General features: G+C 46.9%; 1 protein-coding gene across 2 annotated transcripts; it reads right to left on the reverse strand.

Moving 5' to 3' along the window:
- Window positions 1–63: 63 nt before the first annotated feature.
- On the reverse strand, window positions 64–27,862 carry Msantd3 (Myb/SANT DNA binding domain containing 3). Of its 2 annotated transcripts, none has more exons than XM_048419972.3 (3): window positions 27,723–27,862; window positions 14,343–14,793; window positions 64–4,999 (listed from the first exon to the last, which is right to left on the reverse strand). In XM_048419972.3, the coding sequence occupies exons 2-3, from the start codon at window positions 14,758–14,760 to the stop codon at window positions 4,590–4,592; spliced, it is 828 nt and encodes a 275-aa protein (XP_048275929.1). In that variant the 5' UTR covers window positions 14,761–14,793; window positions 27,723–27,862; the 3' UTR covers window positions 64–4,589. The 2 variants fall into 2 exon arrangements, with proteins under 2 accessions (XP_048275929.1, XP_085533296.1); XM_085677170.2 differs by lacking the exon at window positions 27,723–27,862 and adding an exon at window positions 27,407–27,540.

Consider the following 27,862-nt stretch of genomic DNA (forward strand, 5'->3'; position numbering starts at 1 on the left):
TCTGGCTTCCACCATGAGGCAGCCCAGCCTCTCAACAGTAGAGCATCCATGACAACAGTAATGTCAAATGCTTGTCATCATTCTTTATTTCAAAAGTGCTTTACCAACACATACTAATCTTCACAACATCCAAGGGAGGTAGATAAGTATTACATCACTTTCACGGATGGAGAAACTGAGGCAGAGATTAGTAAACTCTGTTGAAGAGCATAATAATATGGCACAATTGGGAAAGCATTTGCTGCTGTCACAGGTTCCTGGTCACCTTTCCCATGACTTTTGAGTCCCACGAACACAAAGGTAGCAACTGCAGCATAGAAGCAAGTCACAGAAACATGGACCAAGACTCCCTCAGGTGCTGAACGAGCCATCCTCCAAGCATCCCAGGGACAAGCATCCTTATACCTTCCACCTGAAGCTTGGGAGAGTGGAAGCTGTGGTGGGGGCAGAAGGGGCTGGAGAACCGGGGTTGGGGAGGGGACAGGAGAAAATCCAAACAGATGAGGAAGCAAGGGCAGGGAGGAGTAGGAGGACCGCCTGGGAAGGAGCCCAGCAGGAAGGATGGCACGGCAGAGACGAAGTGCCATCCCTCTGAAAAGCTCAGGCGTCCAGAAATGCTACTAAAAGGGTAATTCTCAGCAATGACATTACAGAGCCACTCCTCATAGCTTCGCCAAATATAATTATCAGGTCCTTGTGACATTCCCAGGAGGCACAATCATTCCTTTCCTCTGGCCTAAACCAAGTGCTGATGTAATTGACCTGACACGGCAGAGACTGTTGACAACTCAAATGCACTCTCCTACTGTGTCATCTCTGCCTCCCAGTCTCTTCGGAAGAGAAACAAAAGAAAACGCACTTAAAGATTGTCCTGGCGAAACCCTTGAAACAGTCCTAAATAGTGGACCCACTGGGTAGGATGCCATCTTTGATTTTTTTTTTTTCAGAAAAGGGTTGTGGTATTAATACATGGAAGTCATCAACCCTTTTCCAGCCAGGATTTCTCTATTCGACATGGGACATAAACAAAACAAAACAAACAAACAAAACACCTCAAATTGGTGGGTGCCAAGTATCTAGAGAAAAACTGGAGGCCACCACAAAAAACAAACAGAAAACCCGCTGTAAGAGATATCAAATGAGGGGCCTCTAGTGGCAGTGGTGATATTGGTGACAAAGGCAGGGCCAAAAGAGTCAGGTGGCCAAGGACCAGGTGGAAAAAACAACAAGGTTAAGTAAAGAGGAGAAAAGTCATGGCAGAGATCTGACAGCCAAAGACCTGAGAACAAGTGCCAGTGTCTGTGCCTAGGCTCCTCTATGACAAGTCATATGTCCGAGAGGACATCCGCACCGTCCCTTCCTGTCACGCACCAGTCACCTCATGAGTCTAGCTCTGATCACCTACTCCTCTTTAACAAAAACAATCACCAAGTCTGCCTCGACCCTTCACACTGGTCTCCGTTTCCCTGCCTCCTCCTGGTCCTGACACCTCACCCAACCAAAGCCAAGCCCTCCTACTTGTAAGTCCCAGCTTCAGTCTCCTCTCCCCTCAGTTCCATCTTCTAATTCTCCTTGTGCACAGCTCTGATCCAATCTGAAAATTCCCCTCTACCTCACTCTTCTCTCTCCCATCTATGTGTTACTGAGTGATGTGCTATGCATTCCAAATCACCTGCCAAAATGTCAGCTCTAAAGCCTCGATTCAAATACCACCCTTCTATGACTCCTTTCCTCGCTTTCCTTGGTTTTCTATTATCTGAAAAAGCATTTGACGATGTGTACCAGTTAAGTCCACAGCCTGCCAGGTACCAGTCCTCCCTCCCACCTGGGCAACGTCCATGATGTTCAACCATGTCTTAATATTTTCTCATATGTATCTGTCCCACAATTCCTGTCTAGAAATGATTATTGCATTTCCACCTCAGGTAATAACAGGCTTAAAAGCAAAATGAATTGGGATGTGCTGTGTTTGCTCATGAATGAAGATGCTTCAGCAAGCACTCTGTAACATTATCCAAGTCTCGACATAAAGCAAATCCTTGATACAGCTGCGAGAGAAAGGGCAAAGACAGCAGGTGGGGCTGTGTGTTTCAGAATCAAAAGGTCCTGCCTGAAGTTCTCTTTCGCTATTTACGAGTTACAGGCCTGGTGCCTGATGGGTTCTTCTCTGGGCATCAATTCCTAACTTCATCATGGCTTTCTGGAATTAAGAATCAACAGAAATATACTCGTGAATTTTGCACAAAGTGGTTCTCAATCTCAACTATGCATCATAATCATCTATAAAGATTCCAAAACTACTGAATATCAGGCCCCACCCATTGTCAACTGACTCAGAACCTCTGGAAGGGAGACCAAGTGGGACTAATTATAAAATATTGTTTCTAACACATAGTCAAATATTGCAGACCACTGTTGCAAACTCATAAATACCATTAGCAGTACAGCAAGGGGCTTCAGGCTCTGGCTTAATTATCCTGTATTTGTTCAGTCAGGAATTAGTTCAGTGGTTTTATAGTCCAATTAAAATGCACTACGGTGTGGGGAAGGTTTTTGTTAATCTATGTTGCTTTTTGTGAGTTTAAGTCATAAATTCTTAGGAAAGCATAACCACCACATCACTGTATGCAAAAGATGCAAAATTTCCAGAGATCCCTTTAAGTCTGGTCATTCAGAGACATGTTGAGCAGACCATCAGATCAGGCATAACCTGGGACTTACACAAAACGCAGAAAGAATCTCACGCCTTAACTCTGGGATGTGCATCTTAATAAGATGTTTTGATAGATCAGTAGGTGAAGCAAAGGCAACCCTCTTCATCTTACATTTGTGTTTAGACCTTTCCATCCCTGTTCTGATCCTGAAGGGAGACACAGGGAGTCGATTTCTGTCCTCCACACACCATCTGAACTTGAGACTTTAAAACCCTTCTTTCTCTGAAGGATCCATTTAATCAAAACTAAGAACAAAAACCTCTCATGAAAGGACCCTACTTCTAGTCCCTCGTTTCAGGATATATCTAAAATAATGGACTAATTCCTCTAAAATATTTAAAATAGATTCAATGTACAAAATTGATACCTGCTTACGTTATATGCAGTGCACAAAATTGTGAATCTGTGAGAACCTCACAAAACTTTACAGGCCCCAGGACCTAAACTCCAAAGCTTGGCCACGTCTGGAGACAACCCTGTGTAGACCCACGCCCTCCAGGCTGCCATGATGTCAGCCATTGCCTACAGAGTGGCACAAACCACACCAGGGCTAAAGAGCTGAAACCGGCTCCACACACGATGTAGCTAAACTCCCTTGTTCTGTGGACAGGAAGCACCAGGTCAAGGTTTCAGGGAGTTGGCCGGAGCCACACAGCACCCTCACGCAGAGCCACACTTTGCACACCAGTCCTGACCGCTACCACCCCCACCCAACACAGAATCTCATCCCAAGAGAACGCTCTCCTGCCCGGGCACTGAAGCGTCACTCTGTGGCTTCCAGCTACCACTGCTCCAAACTCTAAAGGATCTTTCTGGCTTTGTTTTTTTTTTTTTTTTAAACATTAGGCTACTACAGCAGAAACCTCACAGCTCAATCAAAATACCATTTATCCATTCATATCTCCAAATGTGTCAGTAGCAGATCCTTACAAAGCCTAATCCTGGCTGATGTGCAACCCCAGCAACACAGCATTACCGTGAGCTAATGCCTTGATGAGCACAGTAAGAGCAGGGCCTTTCCTAAGGAGGCCAGAGACTGAAGTCAGGGCAACGGCTCCAGCACAACCATTCACTCAGTAGTAAAAAGTTGGGAGGGATCTGGGCTGGGATGGCAGCACCTTGAAAAACATACACAGTGTTACTGTAACATTTTAAGACGTTTTTAATAAAACAATAAAACAAACAGGATGTAGGAACCTAACTGAACATTAAACCCTCAAAGTTGTTATAGCCCTACTTCTACTAAAACCACCACTGTGGGAGACACTCCTCGGAAAGCCTCTTTGGGAAAAGCCTTCAAAGGCGGTTGTGAGCCCTGTTAGGAAATGCCCTTCCAAACGCTGGGCTTCCTGGACATCCTCACTCAGAGAATGACACCCAAAAGGTGGAGAAACAGCCACACAGGGCAGCTTCAACAGTGGGGTTGGGGGGGGGGATGCCCAGCAATCTGGCCGCAAAAGCTCCACTGTCAGCTGAAAAAAACAAACTAAAAAATAAAGTAAAAATCATCAGCCAAACTCCTTTTTCATCACACTTGCGTTTCGTTAAAAAAAAAAAAAAAAAGAAGAAGAAGAAAGAAAGAAAAGAGAAAATACAACACTCACACATGGTTCTTCTACGAATTCTAACTAAGAAACATGACGTTCAGTGAGTTCTAGCACGCATAGTGGTGATCTTCAGAGACTGGACCAGCTTCTTGGCCATGTGAGGGGTACATGGGACGCAGCTGTTTACCTGAATGATTTCTTAAATAAGTGACTACTACCACTCTAATTCTCCTAGGCATAGCTCCGTTACAGGCTACCGACCGCCAAAGTCCCATCCCAGACTTGCCTTGCCAACACACATTAACTACAAGGGAGCCATCCCCCAGTCTTAGGGTGAATTGGGAAAGGGCCGGTTAAATGAAGAAACAGGCCACTCCTTGGTAAAAGTTTGTAGTTTTCTTTCCCAGTACATCTTCTTCTTGTTGAGGACTTCCATCTTGATCCTGTGCTCCTCCTCCGCCATCTCACACTCGCGCTCTATCTGCTGGATTTTGGCCACGTGCACCTCGTTCATTTGGATCAGCTGCAGCTGTAGGATGGACATTTGCTGGTGGTGCTCCTCCTCATGCATCTTCTTTAAAGCACCTTCCTGAGTTGTTTTGCTCCTGTAGTTCTTATTGGCTGTTATTCTGACGGCTGAACACGAAGGTTCCGGTTGTGAGGTCCCCTCACACACTGGGAAATGGACGAACTCTTTCTCTTCGTCGCACAGTTCTCTATTTGAAGCAGCAAAGGATTCTGGAAACAACAACGGCAAAAAAACAGTAGCGGGAAACATGTTACAAGACTTTACAGACAGAATTAAAACGTCAGTCCAATTCCAGACAACCGCGGCCCTCACTGCAGGGTCTGCACTCGGCCCTCTGACCTCACCTGACTCACTTTGTCACTGGGGCATCTCCAGGGCATGGTCAGAGAACACGCCTATCAGGAGTCAGAGATCCTGCTTTCATCTGGATGTCAACCCCAGCCCTGTGGGGAGAAGGCAGTGTTCGGCTCCCTTACCTTCTCCTCAGCACCTGACAAACCTGAAAATCCCCTTCCTCCATTAGCTCTTGACTCATTACCCTCCCCTATGCACTTTTCCCAGCCACCTTCCTCCCTGATTGCTCCTCTCCAGTCTCCTTGGAGTACGGAAGCTCCTGTTCCACTCACCTGTCCCCCTTTCGGAATTCTGCTCCCCCCCCCAGGGTCCCCATCTCTGGCTCTATTGTCAATTTAACTTCATAATCTGGTCCCAGCCTTGTTTCTTCCTTGTTTCACTCTTCTGTGTGCACGTGGGTCCCACCCCAAACACTCACTCTCTGAAGTCAGGCTTCGGTGTCTCACTAGTCCCACAACTTGGCGTTAGACTCAGTACTTATCACTCCCACACACCAGTTTCTCTTTTTCAACCTCCTCTGCGATCCCTACTGGTTCAGGGCCAACACTGGTTGTTCTGAAGCCTCAGACCTCTCCTTCGTAAGTGTTCTCCTTAACAGCACTCAGCACACACTGTTCTATTTTGGCACCAGGCCTTGCTCATTTCATTTACCCGTGGATACTAATTACCTTCCTTGGTACCCAGTGGATGGCTAGTGATGCTTATTGGCCTGAATACACAAAGAAAAGAGCACATGAATATAAAAAGGTTCCTTTTGTAGATGCGGTGTGTACATTGATATTTTTATAGGGTTATAATATTAGTCTTAGAGAATGTCAATAAGAAAACCACTAACTCCAATAGCTCGTGGATCTTTTTGTTTGTTTGCTTGTTTGAGATAGGGCCTCCATTCCCGGCCGTGCACAGACTTGCCGTGCAGCTGAGGATGACCTTTAACTTTTCATCCTCCTGCCTCTACTCCCCACCCCATTGCCTGCGGCTGGGATTACAGGCATGCAAACCACCACATCTGGTTTCCTGTGAAGCTAGGGACTGCACCCAGGGCTTTCTCACAGTGGGCGAGCACTCTCTACACCGCCAGCATCCCCGCGGAGATTTCTAGCTGTGCCGCCAAGACTGCCTTGAGAAGCTCTACATTTTCAGTAATGAGAATCTTCTCCTTAGAGAAAATACTAATTTATTAACAAAATTGATTACATGATATGTCCAGTACATGATTCTGGAAGAGGGGATGCTGGGAATGTTAACAGCTGCTGGGGGAACCTAATTCGTAACATTCTGCTAATGGAAGGAGAATGGCTCCTGTCGGGATGACTCCACTCCGAAGGGCGAGGTAACAACTATAAGGAGTCTCTAACTGAGGCTAAAGAAAAATGCAGAAATCTGAAATACAGAAATTTTTGGTAAAGAAGGAAAAAACCTTTTTGAAAATAATTTATTTAACTATGTGTGATGGGTGTGAAGGTGCCAGATCCCCTGGAACTGGAGCTACAGATAGCTGTGAGCTGCCATGTGAGTGCTGGGAATTGAACTCAGGTCCCCTGGAAGCAGCCAATGTTCCCAAGCGCTTACGCGCTGAGCCATCTCTCCAGCCGGAAAAAAAACAAAACCAAAACCACTTTAGTACCATCTAGATAATGAGAATGTTTCCCTAGTACTCCTACCAAGTCCAACAGCTCTCACCGGGACTCAGTGTCCTTCCTGCAAATTCTCTGTCTTCCTGGCACTAGCTGAAGCTAGGTATTATACATGCCTGTCTCCTAGCACATTGAAGACTGAGGTAGGAGGTTCACCAGTGTAATGTCAGCTTGGACTACTATAGAGATATTTTATTTGTATTTTAACAAATAAAGCTTGCCTGAAGATCAGAGTGCGGAGCTAAGCCACTAGAGGCCAGGGAGTGGTGGCACACACCTTTAATCCCAGTACTTGGGAGACAGAGACAGAGGGATCTCTGTGAGTTCAAGGCCACCCTGGGTTACGTGAGACTGAATCTGTCTGAAAAGAGAACTAGAACCCACACAAAGGCGATCCCTGCACTCAGGAGTCAGAGGCCTTTAAGGCCAGCACTAGGGAGGCTGGGACAGGAGTGATACGGCTGGGCAGAGAGAGGTGTATAAGGCAGGAGAAGACAAGAGTTCACTGCAGTCTGAGGTTTGGTGGAGAGCACTGCAGTCTGCAAATACCTGTGGTTCCTCTGGAGCTCCCAGGTTTGATTCCCAGCACCCTGATTACAGGGGAATCTGGTGCCCTCCTCTGGCCTCTGTGGGCACTGCGTGCATATAGTACACGTGCAAGCAAAATGTGTATACACATAAATAAAAATAAATCTTTAAAAATAAATATAGCCCCCCCCCCAAAAAAAAACAAAGAAAAAGAAAGAAGAAAAAAGTCTCTGACCATTCCCTCCCCTCAGGTCTCCAGCTCTCTGGAGGGAGAAAAGGCCTCTCACTTCACTCTCGTGTGGAGAGAGCCCGGCGCAGAGCTTGGGACAGCAGGGAGCACTGGATAAATGCATGTGGACGGAGCTGGTGACAGTGGGGCACATCTCTCCCCACCTGACACAGGAGACAAATGGGAAGGGCGACACCGGGGCAGAAGCCCTTGGATGCGAGGCTCAACCACCTTACCTCCCGTTTCCTTTCCCATCTCAGATCTGAAAATGGTTTTGATTTTGAAGACTGAAAACAGACACTTCTACCCTCACAGCTCGAGTTCACACCGATGAGCCTTTAAAGTTCGTCCATTCACAGTGTAAAACTTCCTTCCAATTCTCAGATATTCCCCTTCACCTGAACAATTCTAGGCTTCAGGGACATGGTGGTGACAGTGTCTGCGGTGGCTGTCCCATGCATCACACAGCCACCGGTGCTCTACAATCTCTCAGTCAGTGTCTACAACCTCTACAGCCTCTGGGGACACGATGACTCCAGGAAACCAAATCTAGCATCCACAGCCATCTGGCAACATGAAAATCCAGGATTCTGATCCAGGCCCGCGTAACAACAAAATCATAGCATCGTAATGTCTGTAAGCAAAGAAATGAATCCTTTTAAGGTGTGTGCCGCTACACGCACTCCAAGGAAAACAGCCAGACCTCTTAGGAAGACTGGAGGAAGACAGGGCTTAACGCCAGACAGACCAGTAAAGCAATTTTCAAACAAATCGCAGCACCTATCCATAGATGCTGGTACTCAGGCTGAGCGATCCCTTCATGGGAAAAAGACTAGCCTGGGAATAGCAGCCTGCAGCAATGTATACCCTGCCATCTCTCTCCCAGGTGAAACAATGCCACCCGAAATAGAAAACAGCCCAATTCTATGCAAAAAGAGTGGGAAGACTTTCCTGGGACTGAGGACTCAGCCAAGAGGGTGTTCTATCACTTGGGTAATTTGAGTAAATTTAACATTCTCAGGCGAAGCCTACGACAGCAACGAACAGACGAGAAGAAAACTGTGCGGGACAGTCTCCGGTTAGCTCGTCAGAACGAAGGAAAGAGGCCTGAGAAAATGAGTGCGATGCAGTGGCTGTACGAACAGATCTTACATCTTAACTAAAATGAAAAGGCTGGGCTTACACACAACAACAGAACTGAGTCTTAAACATGCTCTTCCAGGTGAGGAAAGCGAAGAAAGACCCACTCTAGCACGGGTGTAACGTGTGGACTAATGAGTACAGGTGAGAGAATACTAAAGCATGGCAGAGCCATCAGGATGCAATACAAGAGAACCAAAGGGGAACACACACCGCTAACACACTAGAGGAGCTTTGCACAGACCGAGGATGCAAGTGTGCCGCGACTGGAAATCCATCGCAGTCCTCTGTACCTGAGCTCACACCCTAGAAGAGCACTGGGTTCAACAGCGAAAAGGGGACTCGGAAGGAAACGTTCACATGATTTAATGAAAGCTTCATAAAGAGATATAATGCAAAAATTTAACTTCTCAAAAACTGTGTGGCTGCTATTAAAAATGCCCAGGTCTCTTAAATGTATTCAAGGCACTGCTGAGCTACCTCAATGGGTAAAGGTGTTTGCTGCCAACTCTGATGGCCTGAGTTGGATCCCCAGGATCCATGTGGTAAATAAGAGAGCCCACTCCTCCAAGTTGTCCTCTGACCTCACACAATGCTGTGACATGCACAAACACAACTAAACAAACAAGTCATCTTAATGTATTCAAACTGTCGTCTTACCAACTAGGCCACCCTCTCCACACCTGTTCTTCTAAAAGGATAATTATCACAGATCGCAAAGTCTGCACACTGGAAACTGTGATAAGGAGCCAGTGCCTACAGGACAAACGCTGGTTTTCTTATGAATAAGTTCCTAAGTTTATTTCTTAAATGGTAAGGCCACTGTGTTCAAACACTGCTGAACATGTTAAGAAAGTCTTTGACGAAGCCATGAACATCCACGGGTTAGTGACACGGTTATGCCATCTCCCATATAAACATAGCTAGAGGGAGGCCTCTAGTGGAATCTGTTAAACTCCATCCTGCTTACCATTTTATAATAAACTCCAGCACATATCTGGAAACCGAGCACTGATCACCAGAGTAGACTATAAACTGCATGTGTAATTCTGAATTACACCCACATTACAAAAGCTACGCTGATTTTGTGATACATTTTATCCAGTGTTATCTAAAAACTTATTTAAACATGTAATTAACATAAAATTATTGATGAGATTCTTTTGTGATATTAAGGCTTCAAAATGTGGTGCGTGTGGTTACAGATCATCTCAGTTTTGTCTACTCATATTTCAACAGCTTATTAGCCTCCTGCCACATGGCTTTTGTATTAGATACTACAGTGTTACAGATACAAAAGCAACACACACAGAGTCATGTGTCAAAACCTTGATATTTATATTTTCTACCTTTTTCTGAACCAATTTGCAGAAACTATCATTAATAATGTTAGCCTTCCCTACCCTTCCCATTTTTGTTCATTTAACTTTATTACCATTTGTGTGTGTGAGAGAGAGAGAGAGGAAGGAGTGAGGGAAGGAGGAAGGGAGCTGGGGGATGTGATGTGGGATGCCGAGATGTCCCTCTGTATGCTGTGAATATGTTTTATTACCATTGGTTAATAAAGAAGTTGTTTTGGCCTATGGCAGGGCTGAGCCGGAAATCTAAGCAGAGATAGAGGGAGAAAGAAGGAAGAGTCAGGGGAGATGTCAGCAGCCACTGGGGAAGCAAGATGTGAGGTAACAAGCTACGAGCCTCATAGTACAATATAGACTAATAGAAATGGGTTAAATTGTAAGCACTAGTTAATAATAAGCCTAAGCTAATAGGTCAAACAGTTAATATTAAGCCTCTGAGTGGTTATTTTAAAAGCAGCTGTGGGACCTAGTGGGACGAGAAACCTCCAGCTACAGAGATGAGCATGTGCACATCTCCTCTAGGACAGAGGAAGACACCAGATGCCCTGCTCCATCACTCTGCCTCATACCCTTGGCACAGGGTGTCTCCCTGAACCTGAGCTGGATTTGTGACTCCAGAGGCCTCCTGTCCCCACTCCCTACAGAACTGGGATTACAGCTGGCCTGTTGTGGAGCTGTTGGACTCTGAACAGCAAGCACTGTACCCGCTGAGCCATCTCTGCAGGACCTTCTCCCTGACTTCTCCAAAGTAAATAGAAAATGGGTAAAAACCTCAAAGCCACTTTGAACTGCAGAAAGAGTTCCAGTGCCTCAACTATTAGTGTTAGCATCACTTTGGGCATGCCAAGGCTCGCTGCTCTCAGGTCTGTCATGGAAGCAGGAGCCTTGGTTGTGTTTTAACAAACACCAGCAAACAGGGACACCTCCAGTGTGACCTATGTACAAGTATCTAAGTTAAAATAACTTGCAGAGATGTCTCAGTAATAAGAATGCTCGCTGTTCTTGCAAAGCACCAGGGTTTGGTTCCCAGAACCAACATGAGGTAGCTCACAATTGTCTGTAACTCCAGTTCCAGGGGACACCCTCTGGCCTCCATAGGTACCCTAGAGGTGTGTGGTGCGTATATAAACATACATACACTGTCACACACATATGTGTAAAATCAAACAAATCTTAATAAATGTCTTACAAATGAGTCCCTAGCAAACGCCTCTACAGAAAGGGCATCAAGGATCCATATTTTGGCCAAGTGTAGTGGTGTATGCTTTTAGTTCCAGTAATTGGGAGGCAGAGGCAATTAGACCTCTATTAGCTCAATGCCAGCCTGGCCTATATAAAGAGTTCCAGACCATCCAGGGCTACATAATGAGACTAAATCTGAAATTCAAAAAAAGTCACAAGATGAAATCTCTAGATCCTACCTCAGATTTTAAAAGTGTGTGTGTGTGTGTGGGGGGGGTTGTTCCACAAATACAACCCTATAAGGGCTTATGAGATGGCTCATGGATAAAGCTACTTGCCACCAAGCCTGAGATCAGTCCCCAGGAGTCACATGATAGAAGGAGAACTAAAAACATAAAAAGAATAGCTACAAAACTGACACATAACAATCCAGAACACACATTTGCTAAAAAAGTGGAACTCACAGGAGCGTCTTCCTCAGCACAGCCCAGGACCCGGGGAAAGTCAGCCCTGCTAACCCACCTCTTCCATTCCCAGAGCCAGGACCCGGGGAAAGTCAGCCCTGCTAACCCATCTCCTCCATTCCCATAGCCAGGACCCGGGGAAAGTCAGCCCTGCTAACCCACCTCCTCCATTCCCAGAGCCAGGACCCGGGGAAAGTCAGCCCTGCTAACCCACCTCCACCGTTCCCAGAACCAGGACCTGGGGAAAGTCAGCCCTGCTAACCCATCTCCTCCATTCCCATAGCCAGCCCAGGACCCGGGGAAAGTCATCCCTGCTAACCCATCTCCTCCATTCCCATAGCCAGGACCTGGGGAAAGTCAGCACTGCTAGGACCTGGGGAAAGTCAGCCCGGTTAACCCACCACTTCCGTTCCCAGAGCCACGCCTTCAGACCACTGCACTGTCCGAATGCTCTGCAGCCAACAAGGCAGCAAAGTGATGGGAACCTCAAAGCCCAGCAAAGGAGGCACATGCCCAACAGAAGCAGCACAGAGGGAGAAGAGAGCCGGCGGTGCCCACATAAACTGTCTCTGCCAAGAGTTAGCTTGGTATGGGACCCCAAGAATCAAAACCCAGACATCAGTTTCCTATGTCATGAAATGATACATAAGGTTCATGACAACTGACCACTGTGGTCACCCAGCCCACTAGCCTGGACTTAATCAACTGATTAGCAAGCAAAGTTTGGGCTGTAATTTAGCTTCCTAGGATGATCCCACCCACAGGGGGAAAAGTGTTAATCAAAAGCACGTATTTGGCTCACATGGTAACTATCTTTCTCACTCTACACAGCATTCTTGGTTTCTAACAGTTTCTTACAACTTTTAATTAACAGGAGCCAGGCCCTCGGAGATCTGTCTACTCTGGGGACACTGAATTCAGTGTTCTGCAAGGTAAGACCCAGATTTCCCAGGCAAGTGCTTGCTGGGTCCTTGGAGCACCTCTGTGCAGCCCCGTAGCAAGCCCACCAACCTTCTTCTGCTCCGTGGCGTACCTTCTGCAAACTGCAATGACCTTTTATAGAAAGGTGCCACTTCCTGTCTTAAACGAGGTGAGAGTTGTTGACCGTTTATCTGTCTGCATATCCACCCTTTGCCTGCCTGCAGACAGGGGTACCCCTTCATGCCCACCTTCAGAAGCCATGGGTAACCAATCATACATCTTTGATTGCAGACAGTCTCTTCCTTCCCTGAGAATTAAATGTGGCATGTTTTGCTCTTTTCAAGAGGAGTATGTTAAAATTTAACTTTCGTTCCTAGAATTTCTCTAACTCCCCAGAACGACACAAATAAGAAAACTGGGTCACAGTACTCCAGGGAGTGAGAATACTGGGAGGCACTGGAGTGAATGCTGACACGGCATCTTGCTTATTTAGTCTCTGTACTTTGCATGCATTTTTTTTAAATTATATTTCTAGTCAGGCATGGTGGTGCACGTCTTTAATCCCAGCACTCTCGAGACACAGGCAGGTCTCTGTGAGTGAGGTCAGCCTGGTCTACAGAGTGAGTTTCAGGACAGCCAAGACTACACAGAAAAACCATGTGTATATATACTTAATATATATGTATATTAAAGAAATATGTGTCTATGTACACATGTTTATTTAATTCTTCTTTGTGTGTATATGACTGTATGTGGCCCTGCATATGAGCATGGGGATGCCTGCACAAACCAGAATACGGTATTGATTCCCAGGGGCTGGAGTTACCAGTAAGTGTCCACTGCCAAACATGGGTGCTGAGAACTGAACTCTGGTCCTCCGTAAGAGCAGCAAGTGCTCTGAATCACTGGGCCGTCTCTTGAGTTGCTAAATTGTGCTTCTGTTTCTAAATTGGAACTAGTTTACTCATTTAACACGGCCTTTTGCTTGACTTAAAGCAAGACCTACCACAGTAGCTTCTCAAAAACAGCTTTTTAAAAGACCGAGTGAACGCACAGAAATTTCCATCAAATTTCCTTTAATAAAACAGACATGGTTTGAGCTAAGCAATCAGAATACCTCATTAATGGGCTGGAGAGATGGCTCAGAGGTTAAGAGCACTGACTGCTCTTCCAGAGGTCCCGAGTTCAATTCCCAGCAACCACATGGTGACTCACAACTATGTGTAATGAGATCTGGTGCCCTCTTCTGGCCTGCAGGCATACATGCAGGCAGAATGTTGTGTACATAATAAATAAATAAATCTAAAAAAATAAATTTAAAAAAAACCTCTTTTAAAAAAAGAATACTACATTAATGAGCATGATACTGATGTGCTCCTTATGGTTGAGTTATGATCATCTCTGCATAAAAATAAAAATATCAGGACTTCTGAAGTCCTGTGTAACGACCCAGTCTGATACCAACATTTCTTACATATTTGAAGCATTTTACAGTTGCAGTGGTAAGGGGCTGGAGAGTTGGCTCAGCAGTTAAGAGCACTGTCTCCTCTTTGCTCTTCTAGAGGTCCTGAATTCATCCCAGCAACCTCATGGTGGCTCACAACCATCTATAGTGGGATCTGATGCCCTCTTCTGGTACGAGGCCGTACATGCAGATAGAGCACCCATATACATCTTTTTTTAAAAAAATCCAGTGTTAAGCTGTTCCAGCCAGGGGAGCCCCACTGCCCGGGGAGTACCTTGAACAGCTGCATCCTGGTGGTATTCGGGCTCCTCCTCAGGCGGACTCTGCAGGAAGTACAGCTGCTCGGGCAGCATGCTGCTGATCTTCTCCTTGCCCAGGACGTGGTTACTCAGCAGGGGGCTCCCGCTGCGCTTCACTTTCTCCCTTCTCTCGTGGGCCATAATTTTTTTGGTCCGAGCCTTGATGTTCTCCCAGCACTTCTTGAGCTGTTTGAAATCCCGCAGCGACACGCTGGGCTGGGAGTTGTACTCGTGGGCCAGCGCCTGCCAGGTGCGCTGCTTGAGGGCGATAGTTCGCGCATCGCTTTTCTTACACTCCAGCACATACTTGTACTTCTCTACTAAAGCAAGCAAGATGCTCTTCTCCAGCTCTGAGAAGTATTTGGCCGGTTTAATAATTTCGTTGTTTTGCATTTTCCGCTCTGTTTCTCCTGGTCGTCAGCTAGCCTGCAAAGGGGGGAAGTTTGAAGAAAGAATTACCAATTCTAGCGATAAAAACGGCACAAATCACCGAGGCTTATAGTCCCTAAATTGGTTCCCTTCTTTATAATGAGGCAAGTAACTCATTTTTCATTAATGGCGAAGCACAGGAAGATGTCCAGAACTTTCCTGAGAATGGGATCTCACATTCTCCAAGTCAACTTCCCAGGAGTCTTTGGACACCCACTTATCACTCTGTTCTCTAATTTAGCTCTGCTTAATGCAAGGAGTTGGTCCAAATGTTAGGCCGCTTGGGAAATAAACAGCCTACTCTTCTTTCTTTATGCATTTATTTATTTTGGCACAGATGGAGGTAGAGATCACTGTCTAATCAAACAGATTATATATATAATATATATAACATATATATATATATATTATATACGCACTACCAAGATTTCAGACTCATAAAGACATTGCTCCTGGATATCTGATATTTTTATTTTAATTATTGTTTAGATTTATTTTTGTGTACATTTTGCCTATATGTATGTCTATGTACCACTCACAAGCCTGGTGCCCAGGGAGGTCAGAAAAGGATGCTGGATCTCCTGGCACTGGAATGACAGACAACAGTGAGCTGCCACGTGGGTGCTGAGAATCAAACCCAGGTCCTTTGTAAGAACAAGTGTTCTTAACCATTGAGCCAGCTCTCCAGCCCTGGTATCTGCTGGTTTCAGTTTTGTATCCGTGACCTAGGTGATGAACTGGGGCAACCTCGGGTCCTTCTTCAAAACGAGAGGAGAAGCCCAGCACGGTAGCTTACACCTGTCACTCCACTACCACTCCAGGCAAGGGAGCATTGTGAGCTGGAGCCCACAGTGAGTTCTAGACCAGTCTAAGCTACAGTGTGAGGTTATGTCTCAAAAAGAAAAGAAATAAATTAAAAATGAGAGAAGTCTGTGACCCATTGGGTCTAAGCCACTATTTTTATTTATTCTATTTGGTGCTTTGGGACAGGGTTTCTCTGTGCAGTCCTGGATGATCTGGAACTCTCTATGCAGACCTGGCTGGCCTCCAAGTTAGAGATCCGCCTGTCCCTGCCTCCTGTGCACCACCACAGCCTGGCAACTGAAAGTCACTCTTAAGAGTCTACAGTCTTAAGCAAACAATTTCTGTAATTTCAGTACAGTGCTCCTCTCCACAACTGAGGGAGGCACGAGCCAGAAAGCTGAAGTGAACTGCCCGGGGCCCAAAGACAGCAGGGGAGTCTGAGATCTTGTCCCAGAAGCCTAGTGTTCCTGGTGTCAATCTATGATTATTCTTTGGACTTTGGGCAGTTTCAAATTATTCAACCAGGACTCCTTAAGTCATCCTGCCCTCCTCTACAGTGCTGAGCACTTTATAAATGCCTTACTGTGCTGATGTGTACGAAACACCCCCACCCCAATATCGCCGCCATCTTCTGCTCACAAGAGTTTTCCTGTGAGATGAATCCCTCACATGAGTGATGGCAAACACGGCAGAGGCACTGCTGCTGCAGAACAAAGTGAGCACTGGAACATTCCCTGCCGCAAAGGACCAACACAGCCCAGACCCTTTGATGTTCTCTAAGCCTCTGATCTTTCAGAGTAGTGGGCAAACATCAAGATACTGATGGTGGAATCCATTTAAAACTGACCACTTCTTAACAAAAGAATTGGGAACCACCTTGAAAGGAGTTGACTGATAGCTAAAAGTGAGGTCACCCAAACACCAAGAGTGACAGATATACCAAGTTCACTATGTTGTTTTCTCAATCATTTTGTGCATTTGAATTTTTCCGTTAAAAAAAAATAGGGGAAAAGGCTGTGGCTTTCTTTTCTTTTTTCCTTTTTTTTTTTTTTTTTGGATACAGGATCTCTTTGTAGCCTGTGACTTTAAGAAAAATATACCACCTTATGGGGGCTATGTAAGAGTGCCTGATGCTCTTCCAGAGGACCAGAGCTCAGTTACTGGGCAGCTCACAACCAACTACAGTTTGAGCTTTAGGTGATCCAGCACCTTCTTGTGCCCTCTACAGGTGCACGCGCACACACGCACTTATGTACACACATGTGTGCTCACACACAAATATATATATATATATATATATATATATATATATATATATATTAATCTTAAAACCACCCTATAAAAGCCAAACTATAAGCCAGCTACTCACACCCACAATACCTGCTGAGGGGGTATCCTGTTGTATCAGACTGAGGCTGGAGCAGACCAGACCAGCAGAAAGTCTTGAACCTGCCCTTAAGTGAGGGTGACAGAATCTGAGGAGGGCCTCCACAATGCTCTACACCTCATCTCGAGTCGGGGAGGGATAGCCCCCCTCCACAAGACTTCTCTCTTCGCAGTCACACTGGGCACATGGTATCAGCGTTACAAAGACAACTAAATATGTGTCAAAAGTAGGTTTGCCTCAGACCTTATGCAAAGTTAAATAAGGGGCCATTTTTCTTCAAGGCCATGACCCTGGTTCCTTTAAACTTTCAAACCCATGCTTTGTATTACTCCAGTAGTCCCACAGTGACACCCAATCAGGGCTCCTTTTCCTCCACAGGTCAAAATTAACTCTTTCCTTTCATCAATATGTCTACTCCCTATAATCCATTGTTCCCCAAACTAAAATTTTCGAACACAGGTCCTGCACAGCTGCCCTCTCCCGTATCATCTCTATCTTATGGCACACCCATGTCCAACTTTCTGTGGCTTTTACTACAGAGTCACTGGGCACAATGGGAGTTATCAAACATGAATAGTTCCCTGAGCCAATTCTGACTTGCCCACACCCACACCTCTGCCTCAGGAGACATGCTATGTCTACTGCCCCCGTGTGTTCCCTGTTCTTTTAAAAAGGGCTGCTCTAAGGACTCAGGTTTCTAATTCACAAATGAAAAGGGTTTCACTCTACTTTTCCTGTTAGGTATAAAGCTATTTTAAATATTTGTATATATTTGCATATGCTTACTTTCTAAATCAATATTCCTCTTACTTTGACTATTTTTTCAAAACCCATCTAGACAAGGAACTGTCACCTCAAAAGATGAAAGCATCCTAATTGTCTTTGTAAACCGTGTAGCTGACTACATCCCACTTACAGCACACAAGTCCATCTGTCTGTCTACTTCTCTGCTCTTGTCACAAACATTCTAATTCTACCCAACTGTGGAGGTGAAAAACGTCTTTTCATTGCTTAATGTTCTATGATCTTGGCTCTCAGGCAAACAAACCATACTCTGAGGTCCAGTCTCTGTGACACTTGGTAGAGCTGAGTTTGTCAAACAATTTAGGAAGACTTCCTGGCCATGTGTGCAGTACCCCTGGCTGTCATCAGGTGGTGATGGAAAGAAAGGTCAGGGTTGGGGGCAGGAGTGCTGAAATTTCAGAGTTCTCTCTGCCTTAAGGGTGGCCAGGCTGAGCCCCAATAAGAGCAGACAAGTTTTACTGGGCTCTTACTGTGAGTTAGGCTGTATACCGGATGCTTTAGGTGCAGGATCTCATTTCATCCTTCCCTAAATCGCTCTTGATAGCATCATCCATTACCCTTCAATTTTTCTGTTAAAGAAAAATCTAAGTACCAGAAGAAATTATACAACTGCTCTCAAAAGCAAATACCCAGAATTACCAACACCTGGGAACCATTAACAGCCTATTAACTAAACTGTTATTTAATCACTAGCTAAGTACAACCAGAGTTGCTAATTTACTTGGCTTAATTTCGTAGAACACCAGGCCTCTCTGGGCCATGTGGTTGTGTTCAACAGAAAGTTAAAAGGGATTGTGATGTAAGCCCAAGCTTTTGCACCCCATAGTTTCCTTGTGGATTCCCAAGAGTCTTCTGAGGGGAGCTGTTAACTCTACAAACTAATGATTATGTCTATTTCCAATATAAGGAACTGAGGCCCAGGAACCTGCCACACAGTCACAGAGACAGTGAGTGGCAGAACCAGGAGTCATAGCCAGCACATGTATGCAAAGCCTACACTCCTCTCCTCGGCCTGGTTCTCTCATTTCAGCTCTGGAGATGGTCTCTACTTCCTGCTAAAATGATGTCAATTACTGGGCAATCCAGTGATCTGCTGGCAAATGTCCAATGACAGGGCAGCCTAGGGAACGGTGTCTGCTCTGCCCATCCCCACTTGCTGGTTCTGTCTTCTTGCCTCTCCATCCCCTTACCTCCATTACCTCCTTGCTCTCTCTTAAACTGAGGGCCCATACATTCCCCCACGAAAACACCCCTCACTCAGTCTAATGGGAACTCTGAAATCATTTCCCCAGCCTGTCTGATAAAAACTGGAAGCAACTACAGAGTTTTAAAGCAGTGCTTTAAAGAGGGCCACACCCCAGGGGTAGGGTGGCATCCCACAGGACACCTGACTGACAGTTCTCGTCAAACAAACAACTTCCCAAGTAAGAGATCTCTCCAGCAAAGCGTGTCATTGGAAATACCAAGGCCAAAAAGCATAATCTAGCTTAAAACTAATCCACGATGTCCATAATAGGTTACAGATGGCAACACAGCAAGCCTTCCCGTTTGTGTGAGCTTTCACTAGCGTTGGCTGCCTTCTCCGCCCCCTACTCTGCTCAGCAGCAACTCCTTATGGGTGCTGTTCTGCTAGTATACTACCTGCGAGTATATTACCATGGTTGTAACCCAACAGCAGCCCAGTGACCCTCCCAAGTGGGTCCCAGTAGACAGTGAATACACATGTACATTTTATATAGGTATAAAACCACCAGCCACACACAGAATATCATATAAAACAAAGCTGTGTTAAAGTATACTAAAAAGCTGCATTAAAGTAAAAATGGTCAATAAAACAGCAAAATCCAAATGCAGTGAAAGTTCCCCTGGGGCTTGGCAAAGATCTGAAGACAGGTCTAAATAAAAGAGCACAGTAATTCTAATACCATAAAAGAACAAAGAGAAAGCGATTAGCACAATTCCCAAAACACTAACATTGATTAAACCACCAGAAGTTGATGACCAGGTACTAGTTTATTTAATATTCACCTTAAAAGGGAAAGCCAGCTGTTTTGTGAACTGAATGACTGTATGTTACCAACTCCCAATGCGAAATCATTAGTCTCCAGTGGGCTGCATTTGGGATTAATTTAGAGAAGTAATTAGGATTAAATGAGACCCTAAGTATGGGCCTTTGGTCCAACAGGAATAGTGCCCTAACAGAGACATCTGAGACCTTGCACACACCCCCTCCCACAATGGACAAAGGAGGGGGGCAGGTGAGCATACTACAAAGTGGCCACGACTGGCACACCAAGACGAGAGCCTCGCAATGAAGCCTTTCTTGCCAACACACTGATCTAGGACTTCTCAGGCACTGAAACCACAAGGGAAAAGTCTGTGTTGAAGCCACGCAATCTGCAGTATTTTGTCATGGCGAGCAAAGAAGACTGATATGACAATTTGTGGTGTTAAAAGTCCACCAAGGGTGAAAGCAAAGTCTTCGAGCAAAGTCTAGAGAAACAGCAAAAATTTTGTTTCTTTTATAGGAAAAAAAAAATCAGACTTGGAAGTTAATCCTGGTAACTGAAGAGCTGGGTTGGAGACCTTAGACGGGTCAGACAGTAATAAGCCGGGCTCCCATAGTGAGGTGAAATGAAGCAAGACACAGGGTACCAAGACCCGGCACTCAAATTCTGGCCAACATTTGAGCTGTGCATCTCTGGGCAGGTCAGTGCATCACCTGTGAGATGGATTAGTAAGCCTGACCCCGCACCAAGCCCAGCAGTGAGTAAGAAGCAAGATCAGCTCATCAGTGCACTGTGGTTCTTTCTGTTTAACCCCATTTCAAACTGCTTCCAAAGTATCGTGATCTGTATAATGTATACTCACACATATACTTACCAATCTTTTTTTTTTCAGACACATAAAATTTAACCAATATAGAATGTACTCCTTTAAAAGGCTAAGCACTGTTCTAAAATATATGGCGGACACAAAGGTAAGTGGAACTCCACATCTTGGGAAGAGCACACTCACAAGCTGATGCCTGAAAGGAATGGCATTCAGGAACAGACACCATAACAAAGGACCACGTGCCCTGGCTGCTCAGGGAAGGGAAGAGGGGGTCTGCCTTCTTGTGAACAAGAGACCACATGGGTTAGACTTCTAAGGATGTGACTAGAAAGAACCAAAGGAGATAATCCAGAGTTTTTTTTTTTTAAAGGGAGGGGGTGGGGTAAGAAAGGCTCTGCACCCAGAGTGAGGCAACGTTCATAGGGAGAAAGAAATGTGTTAAAGGACATCATGACCAGGATGTGTCTGTGCATACACAGGAAGATGGGAGGAAGAGAATGCAGAGGCACTGAGATGCACAGGGCCCGCAAGAGCAACAGTCCTGAGCTGGCATCAAAGAGAACGGTGCTCCCTAAGGTGGCGAGATTGCAGTCAGAACTGTAAATCAGCACAGAGATTTACAGCACTCTGTAGCACTGAGTGGCAATGTGGGCACAGCAGCAGAGATGTGCCCAGGACTTTATTCCAGGACAGAGCTGTTCCTAAGAATAAGAACCTTACTGCCCACTAGAAACAAATTAGCAGTGGAACAAAACAGGCTCACAGCCTGGGAGACATAAAGGAGTAACATATGACATATGGATGTCATGGGTGGGCTGAGGGACCTGTCAGCTACCTCCCATGGAGGCCCGCCAACAGGTTACAGTCTGTCCTAAGAAAGCAAAGGCTAGTTCCTACTTTCTGTTACCATTCTGTATCCTGATTCAACATCTTGAAATGATCATTCTTTGAAATAACCCAAATCCTAGCTTATTAAAACTTTAAAAAGAAAAAATAAAAGACCTCACCTAACCTCTCCTCCATCACAGATGAAAAATCTACAGCTTGGCACACATAAGGGCTTCCTGGGGACCTGGTAACGGAGGGGACAGCCTGCTCCTGAAGCTTCATGGTTTTATTTCCAAGCTCCGTCCTCACATCGTCCCGTTAAGGTGCCCTTTTCCGTGAGGTATTTTCAAGTCATCCCCCGCCATCCCATCTGCTGTGATTTGGATCATAAGGCCCCTTGTGTTAGAGCCGAGTGCCCAGCTTGACATTCTCGGGAAAAACTGGAACCGTCAGAGGTGGCTCTAGTGAGGTGACTTCAGGACACAGACTGAGCACCTGAAGGAGACAGCAGAACTCCAGCCCCTTCCTCATCTTCTCTTTGCTCCCTGGCCTAAGGTAAGGAATCTTTCTCTACCACGTACTCCCACCGTGCCACACTGCCCTGCCATAGACCCAAATCAACGGGGCCGACTGAAGACCTCAAGGAGTATGAGCCTCCACAGACGTCTGGCACACACCTTTAACCCCAGCTCTTGAAGCAGAGCAGACGAACCTTTAGTTCAAAGCTAGTTTCATCTAAATAGCGAGTCCCAGGTCACCCAAGGCTGCATAGGCCTTATCTCAAACAAACAAAAAGTATGGGCCCAAATAATCATCCAATCCCCAAATGCAGTGCAAGGGCTAAGCCAGGGCTTTGTGCATGCTGGGCAAGTGTGCACTACTCAGCTACACCCCCAACCCAGGCCTCTTCTTTTTATAAACTGATTAACTCAGAGTTCGGCACAGTGACAGGAAGCTGACTGACACGTCATCTGAAAACTTAAGGGCACTCTGTCACTTATTTTGTGACATGCAGCAAGCTCTCGCTCCTCCCTGCCAGTTCCTCATCTCTGCATTACAACCAAAGCAGGTGCTCTCTAAGTCCCGTCCAGGGCTGGCGGTCCATGTTCACAGTCACTTTTCCGCATTCCACCGCAAGACAGGGCTGGCATCTTCTGGTTATTCACAAAGCTAGTAGGGGTTTAGACCACTGAAATACAATACCGCCCAAAACGATGGAATGGTCCTGGAACTTCAAATGGTCTTCTGGCTTTAAGGCCGTAGACAGCTTTGATTTTTTATAAATGAAGCAATTTCAGGTAAAGCAGCCAAGGCCAGTGATCAGTTCTCCAGTGTCTCGAAGACTGTCCACCACGCAGCAGACACTTGACAAATACCTGCTGAATGCATGCTGTCACACACCTGCCTGCCATTTGTATGTTTTTATTAATTACAGTCACACGTTCTACTATCCAAAGTATCTATTTTGATAAAGGATTAATAGGGAAATTGTAGTTTTCTGGTTTCTTGAGAAAACCATGAAGATCGTGAAGGAAGTATAAATGGCAGTCTCTCGGAGTCTTGGGATAACTATGGTTGCCTCTTTCTATTTGCACGCTCAGACCTACCTGCCCAGGACAGCTGCTCACTTACGCCCTTTCCTCCCTCCCACCTCCTCCCATTTCTGAAGGCTTTGCATCAGCACTGACCCCTTTCTTCTAACGTGTTATCCCCTTACCCACTCTCTCCGAGCAGCCAGAGAACGTGGAAGTGTTTATCTTTGCCATCTGTATCCGAGTGGGACTCAGACTGGAACCAGCTTTGTGTTTAAGGCAAGCCCCCACTCCTCACCCTCTTCTTCTCTGTCCTCCAACTTACACAAACCCTTCTTTAAACTAGATGAGTGTTCTTAAAAGTCCTGACCCCTTCCTTCACCTCCTCCACAGCTTCATCCTAAATCAGCTCCCCGCCCCGGCACCTGAAATGCCTTTAGATTTATTATTAAAGCCTCCCTGGCAGGAAGTGCTTCTGACATGCCCTTCTGGGGGTTACACGCCATCCCGCCTCTTGTCTTAGCTGGTACACTCTCCTCCACTCCCACTTCAGAAGACTGGGTCCCAGGGCTCTAGCCCAGGGCTAGCGTGCTCAGCTCTTAGCACAGGTCTCTTACAGCCGTTTCTCCACACTGCTAACGTGCGCATCCTCCACACAGGAGATGCTCAGGGCTTGTTCAGACACACTGTCATCCCTCTACCAACCTCCTCTATCACTGTCCCATATGGACCAATCCTCCAGAGAGCTGAAGCCATACTAATGATTCCCCCACCATCTGTAACTCTCATGTCATCTGGTGACTTTAACCATACCCATGGGGCTTCCCCAAGCCAAACACCTCAGCGTGTTCTCCAACATGAGCGAGCAGTTACTAAAACGCATTCCGCGATTACCGCAGTATCTACTTCTGTCTCCCCTATTCTCACTGCTTGTCTCTTCTGTCAGACCTCGGTCTGCAACTGGTCTCCTAAATGCCTAATGCATCTTCCACACAGCCACAGGAGAGGTCACACTAAATACAGCCCTGCTGTACTCAGCCCTGTGACATCTTTTCCATTTCCTAAGTCATAAAACAAGTCCAAACTCCTCATAAGACACCCAGGGCGTTTCTAGATCCCACCAGAGTATCAGCACCTCCTCCATCTGCCCCTCCTCACGTATCTTTCAACCTAATCACACCAAACTCACCTTCAAGCCCTTTAATTTGCTATCTTCTCATGGCTCGGTTTATTTCAGACTTCCTCTGCCTGTAATCTTTGCTCCAAGGTCCATTCAGTACCCATTTCTATCCTAACAGACCCAGCTCTCATGGAATTGTTCTAAAACCTGCCTAAACTACAGCCCACACACCTGCTTCTGTGTAACAACTTTCCTCCCAAAGTGAGTTCACACAGTGTAACGTACATTATGTTGGTTAACTGTCCTCTGCTCTTACTTGGTGCGAGCTGGCTCTGGGAGGGGGGAGGTCCTGCACTGTCTCCTCCAAGACTCCCTCTCCTTGGAAAAGCGGGCTCCTGACTTCTGTAAGGAGGAAAGCAGCAAGCAACAGTGGGTATTAAGAACAACTTGTCCTTGAGAACAGATTAGGAGATCAACTATCTACAACCAACTTAGCTGAAGATGAAGCTGGAAGTTCACCCATGGAGAAGACAGAGGACACTCTTGCCTACAATTCTCTCGGTTGGGAACTCCAGCAGACTGTCTCAGTTTCCGCAGCTAGTCTCTGTTGGAGAGCTGTAAACGCCCTGTTTATTATGTTCTCAACCTGCTGCTGTTTGTTCTTTGACCTGAGAAGACGGTCCCACTCTACCTGGGGCTCTTGACTGGAAACTCCAGCTGACTACCCTAAGTCCTAGATTTGATCTAGTCTTGTGGTCGCTCTCTCATGCGATCTATACCCAGTCATCTCTGCTGGATGGTGCGGTTTGATGTTTTGCCATTCAGCTCTGTCTATCTGCTACTCACTATTTATTCTTTACTTTTGCTATCTTCCCATTCAATAATCCACCCATCCGACACTGAACGCAAGAGCATTGCAGAAGAGTCTCCGGACTCTACCAAACGAATAGCCTACATGCTATATGCACAATGCCACTGCCTTTTTAAGAGAGAGAATGTCACAGCTGAGACTCGATAGCATGAATCAGATAAAAGTTGGTGGTCATAGCACATTCAGAATCTCTGCCATAGGGCTCAAACTCATCTCATTGAAGCACACTGCCCCCGAGTCTCTAGCAAATGAGGTAACCCCCCTCTTCTACAAGCCCACTGTCAATCATAAATGTCAACCAGTAGCACATCCCACATTTTTTATAATTTGCCCTTTGGGCCCATCTCCCTCTCTGAAATGGGAAACTCCTAAGGAAATATATAATTTCTGACTCATCTCTGCACCTCAACATGTAGCATATGACTCAGCAAAGGACTGGTGCTCAGGAAACAAAGTTTTTTGAATGAATTTCCTAATGGCCAGGAAATATAGTGAATCACTGTTGAGTTTCCCGCCAACTACTTGAGAAAAGAAAACCATCTTCTCTGTGTGTGTGTGTCTTCTCTCTCTCTCTCTCTCTCTCTCTCTCTCTCTCTCTCTCTCTCTCTCTCACACACACACACACACACACACACACACACACACACACACCATAATCACAAAGGTAAGGGACAGCAGGGAAACAGATGAGCTCTCAAGTTGTCCCTCTCCCGAAGCACTTGCTCTTTCCGCAATGCATAGTATTTGTTGCCCGTACCATCACTGTGTACCCCCAAATCCCCTTTTGCGTCCTAGTTTAAAACAAAACACCTTTATCCAAGGAATCACTCATGGAAAAGGGTAAGAAATTGGGAGCGTGCAGAGTGCCTTGCTAGTGGCTTCCAGCCATACTGAAGTGGCCAGCTCCATGCCTCGCTGCTGGTCCAAGTACTGCAGCAGACCCTGGCAGCGTTCCTGGTTTGTTTTGTTTTGTTTTGTTTTTTCCTTATAGTGCCTTACTATTAGTGTCATTCCAAACTGACACTCTTAAGTTTCTTCAGTCAAACTGTCACTTAAGCAAGTGAAGACAGGTCCCAACGCCCCTTCTTCACATCAGTTAGGATTGATATTTTAAGCATCTTATCAACCTTGAGGGCTGTCCGGTATCTACTTCTCCCGAAACACGCTACCAGGAACACTGCATCCTAAGACGCGCACCGCTTGGCCAGGCCTGGTGTCAGTGCCCGCGTTTCATCTCAACACTTCCGCCCAGCCGCGGGAACAAGGAGAGACAACTTTGATCTCTCTTCGGGACTCCTCCCACTCCCCCTCAGGAAAGACCTGTCTCAAGATGCAGTCGTGGGGAGAGGAAATGGATGACCCCATCTTTCTCCGGGTTTCTGAATTCTTTTTCTCCATTCCTTATCGCCCTCTCTGGCCTCAAACTCTCATAGCTGTCCTCAGTCCTAACTCAGGAACTATTTTATTAACATGCAGCAATTTCCTGAGAAATCACACACTCGTGGTCTCTTCTGACATGCTAAACCTCCCCCCCCCACACACACATACACACAGCTCAGGCCCTAATACCCCAGCTCCAGTTTTAAATGTGTGAAAAGATCTGTCTTCACCCTAAAGCGATTCTCCTAAGTACCGCAAAACATTTAAACTGTTAAATGTTATTGAAGTGATAAAACATCCATTCTCTATCATCAGAATAGGGAGACTAAATTCTTGTTTCTTACTCCAACATAAAAATTCTCCCAGCAATTTACAGAACTACCTCAGTACTAGTGCGATGATTTAATAATTCATGCCAACTGTTTAGGACCCGGGGCCTGGGACATGAAGTACTTAAATTTAGCTATCAGCGGATACACATTATCTCCCACAATAGTACCTGGGGGTGGTTATTACATCACACCCTACTCCCCCATAATAGAAATATCAACCCAGCAGCCTCGGAGTAAAAGAGCTTCCCCAAGGTCAGTCGGGCCGGGACGTGAGGCGCTGTTTCCTCCTCAGATCCTCGGAGGGACCCAGCCCATTATCCATCAGGCTGGGACCCGAGGCAGGGGTCTCAATGGAGACAAGTACGGAAAAGCAGCGAGCGCAGTTCCCTGCACACAGTGGGGATGTGAGGACAGCGGCACCGCGGGCTCTGCTGGATTTTTCCTCCAGCGCCTCCGGTGCCCGGAGCTCGGAGCCCCCCCTCCTCCCGGGGGAGCTCCAGCGCGTCTGTGAGGCCCGCGCGCCGGCGCTTTGTACGCGGGCGGGCGGGCAGGCCGGGTTCCCGGGGCACCGCGGCGCGCGCGGGCGGCCGTCGGCCTGCGGGGAGGAGGGCGCGGCGGCTCGGCCCGAGAGCCCGCCAGACCCCCCGCCCCGCCTCGCGCTCCCGCTCCGCCCGCTTTCCCCGGCCGGCCGCGGCCCTCCCGGCCTCAGCCTCCTACCTGCAGCGGCGGCGCGGCGGCCGCGGGTCCCGGGGAGTTGCGCGGAGGCGCGAGCGCGGCGGCCTGGGCGGCTCTGGCGGGCTGGGCGGCCGGCAGGGCCGCGGGCTCCAGGCGCCGGGCGGCCGCGCGCCCCCGGCCGGCCAGGCCCCGCCGCGCGCGCCGCGGCCACAAAGCCCCGCTTTGCCGCCGCCCCCTCGCGGGCCGCCGCCGCCGCCTCCTACCGCTCCGGTGGGCGCCGCCGAGGGCGGGAGCGCGGCCCCGCGCAGTGCCCCCACCCCCGCCACTCCCGGAGCTGCGGTCCCACTGCGCTACCCACCTTGGCCCGGGAGCTGCGGAAGGGGACCGTCTCCGCCAACAACAAAAGAATGCATTTTCCTGCGCCGGGAATGTGGCAGTCACCCGCACGAGTTAGCGCGAGCCTCTTGACTGACGTGGGCCCTTTTCTTCGGAGACTCC

This window comes from Myodes glareolus, chromosome 16, assembly GCF_982192425.1.
Source record: "Myodes glareolus chromosome 16, mMyoGla1.1, whole genome shotgun sequence".
NCBI classification, from domain to species: domain Eukaryota; kingdom Metazoa; phylum Chordata; class Mammalia; order Rodentia; family Cricetidae; genus Myodes; species Myodes glareolus.

What these genes read in the sequence shown, in the direction of transcription:
- Msantd3 (XM_048419972.3), bottom strand. Translation starts at nt 14,760, where the DNA reads ATGCAAAACAACGAAATTATTAAACCGGCCAAATACTTCTCAGAGCTG. An exon ending in CCAGGATGCAGCTGTTCAAG is followed by an intron (nt 5,000 to 14,342) that starts GTACTCCCCGGG and finishes TGTTGTTTCCAG; the next exon opens with AATCCTTTGCTGCTTCAAAT.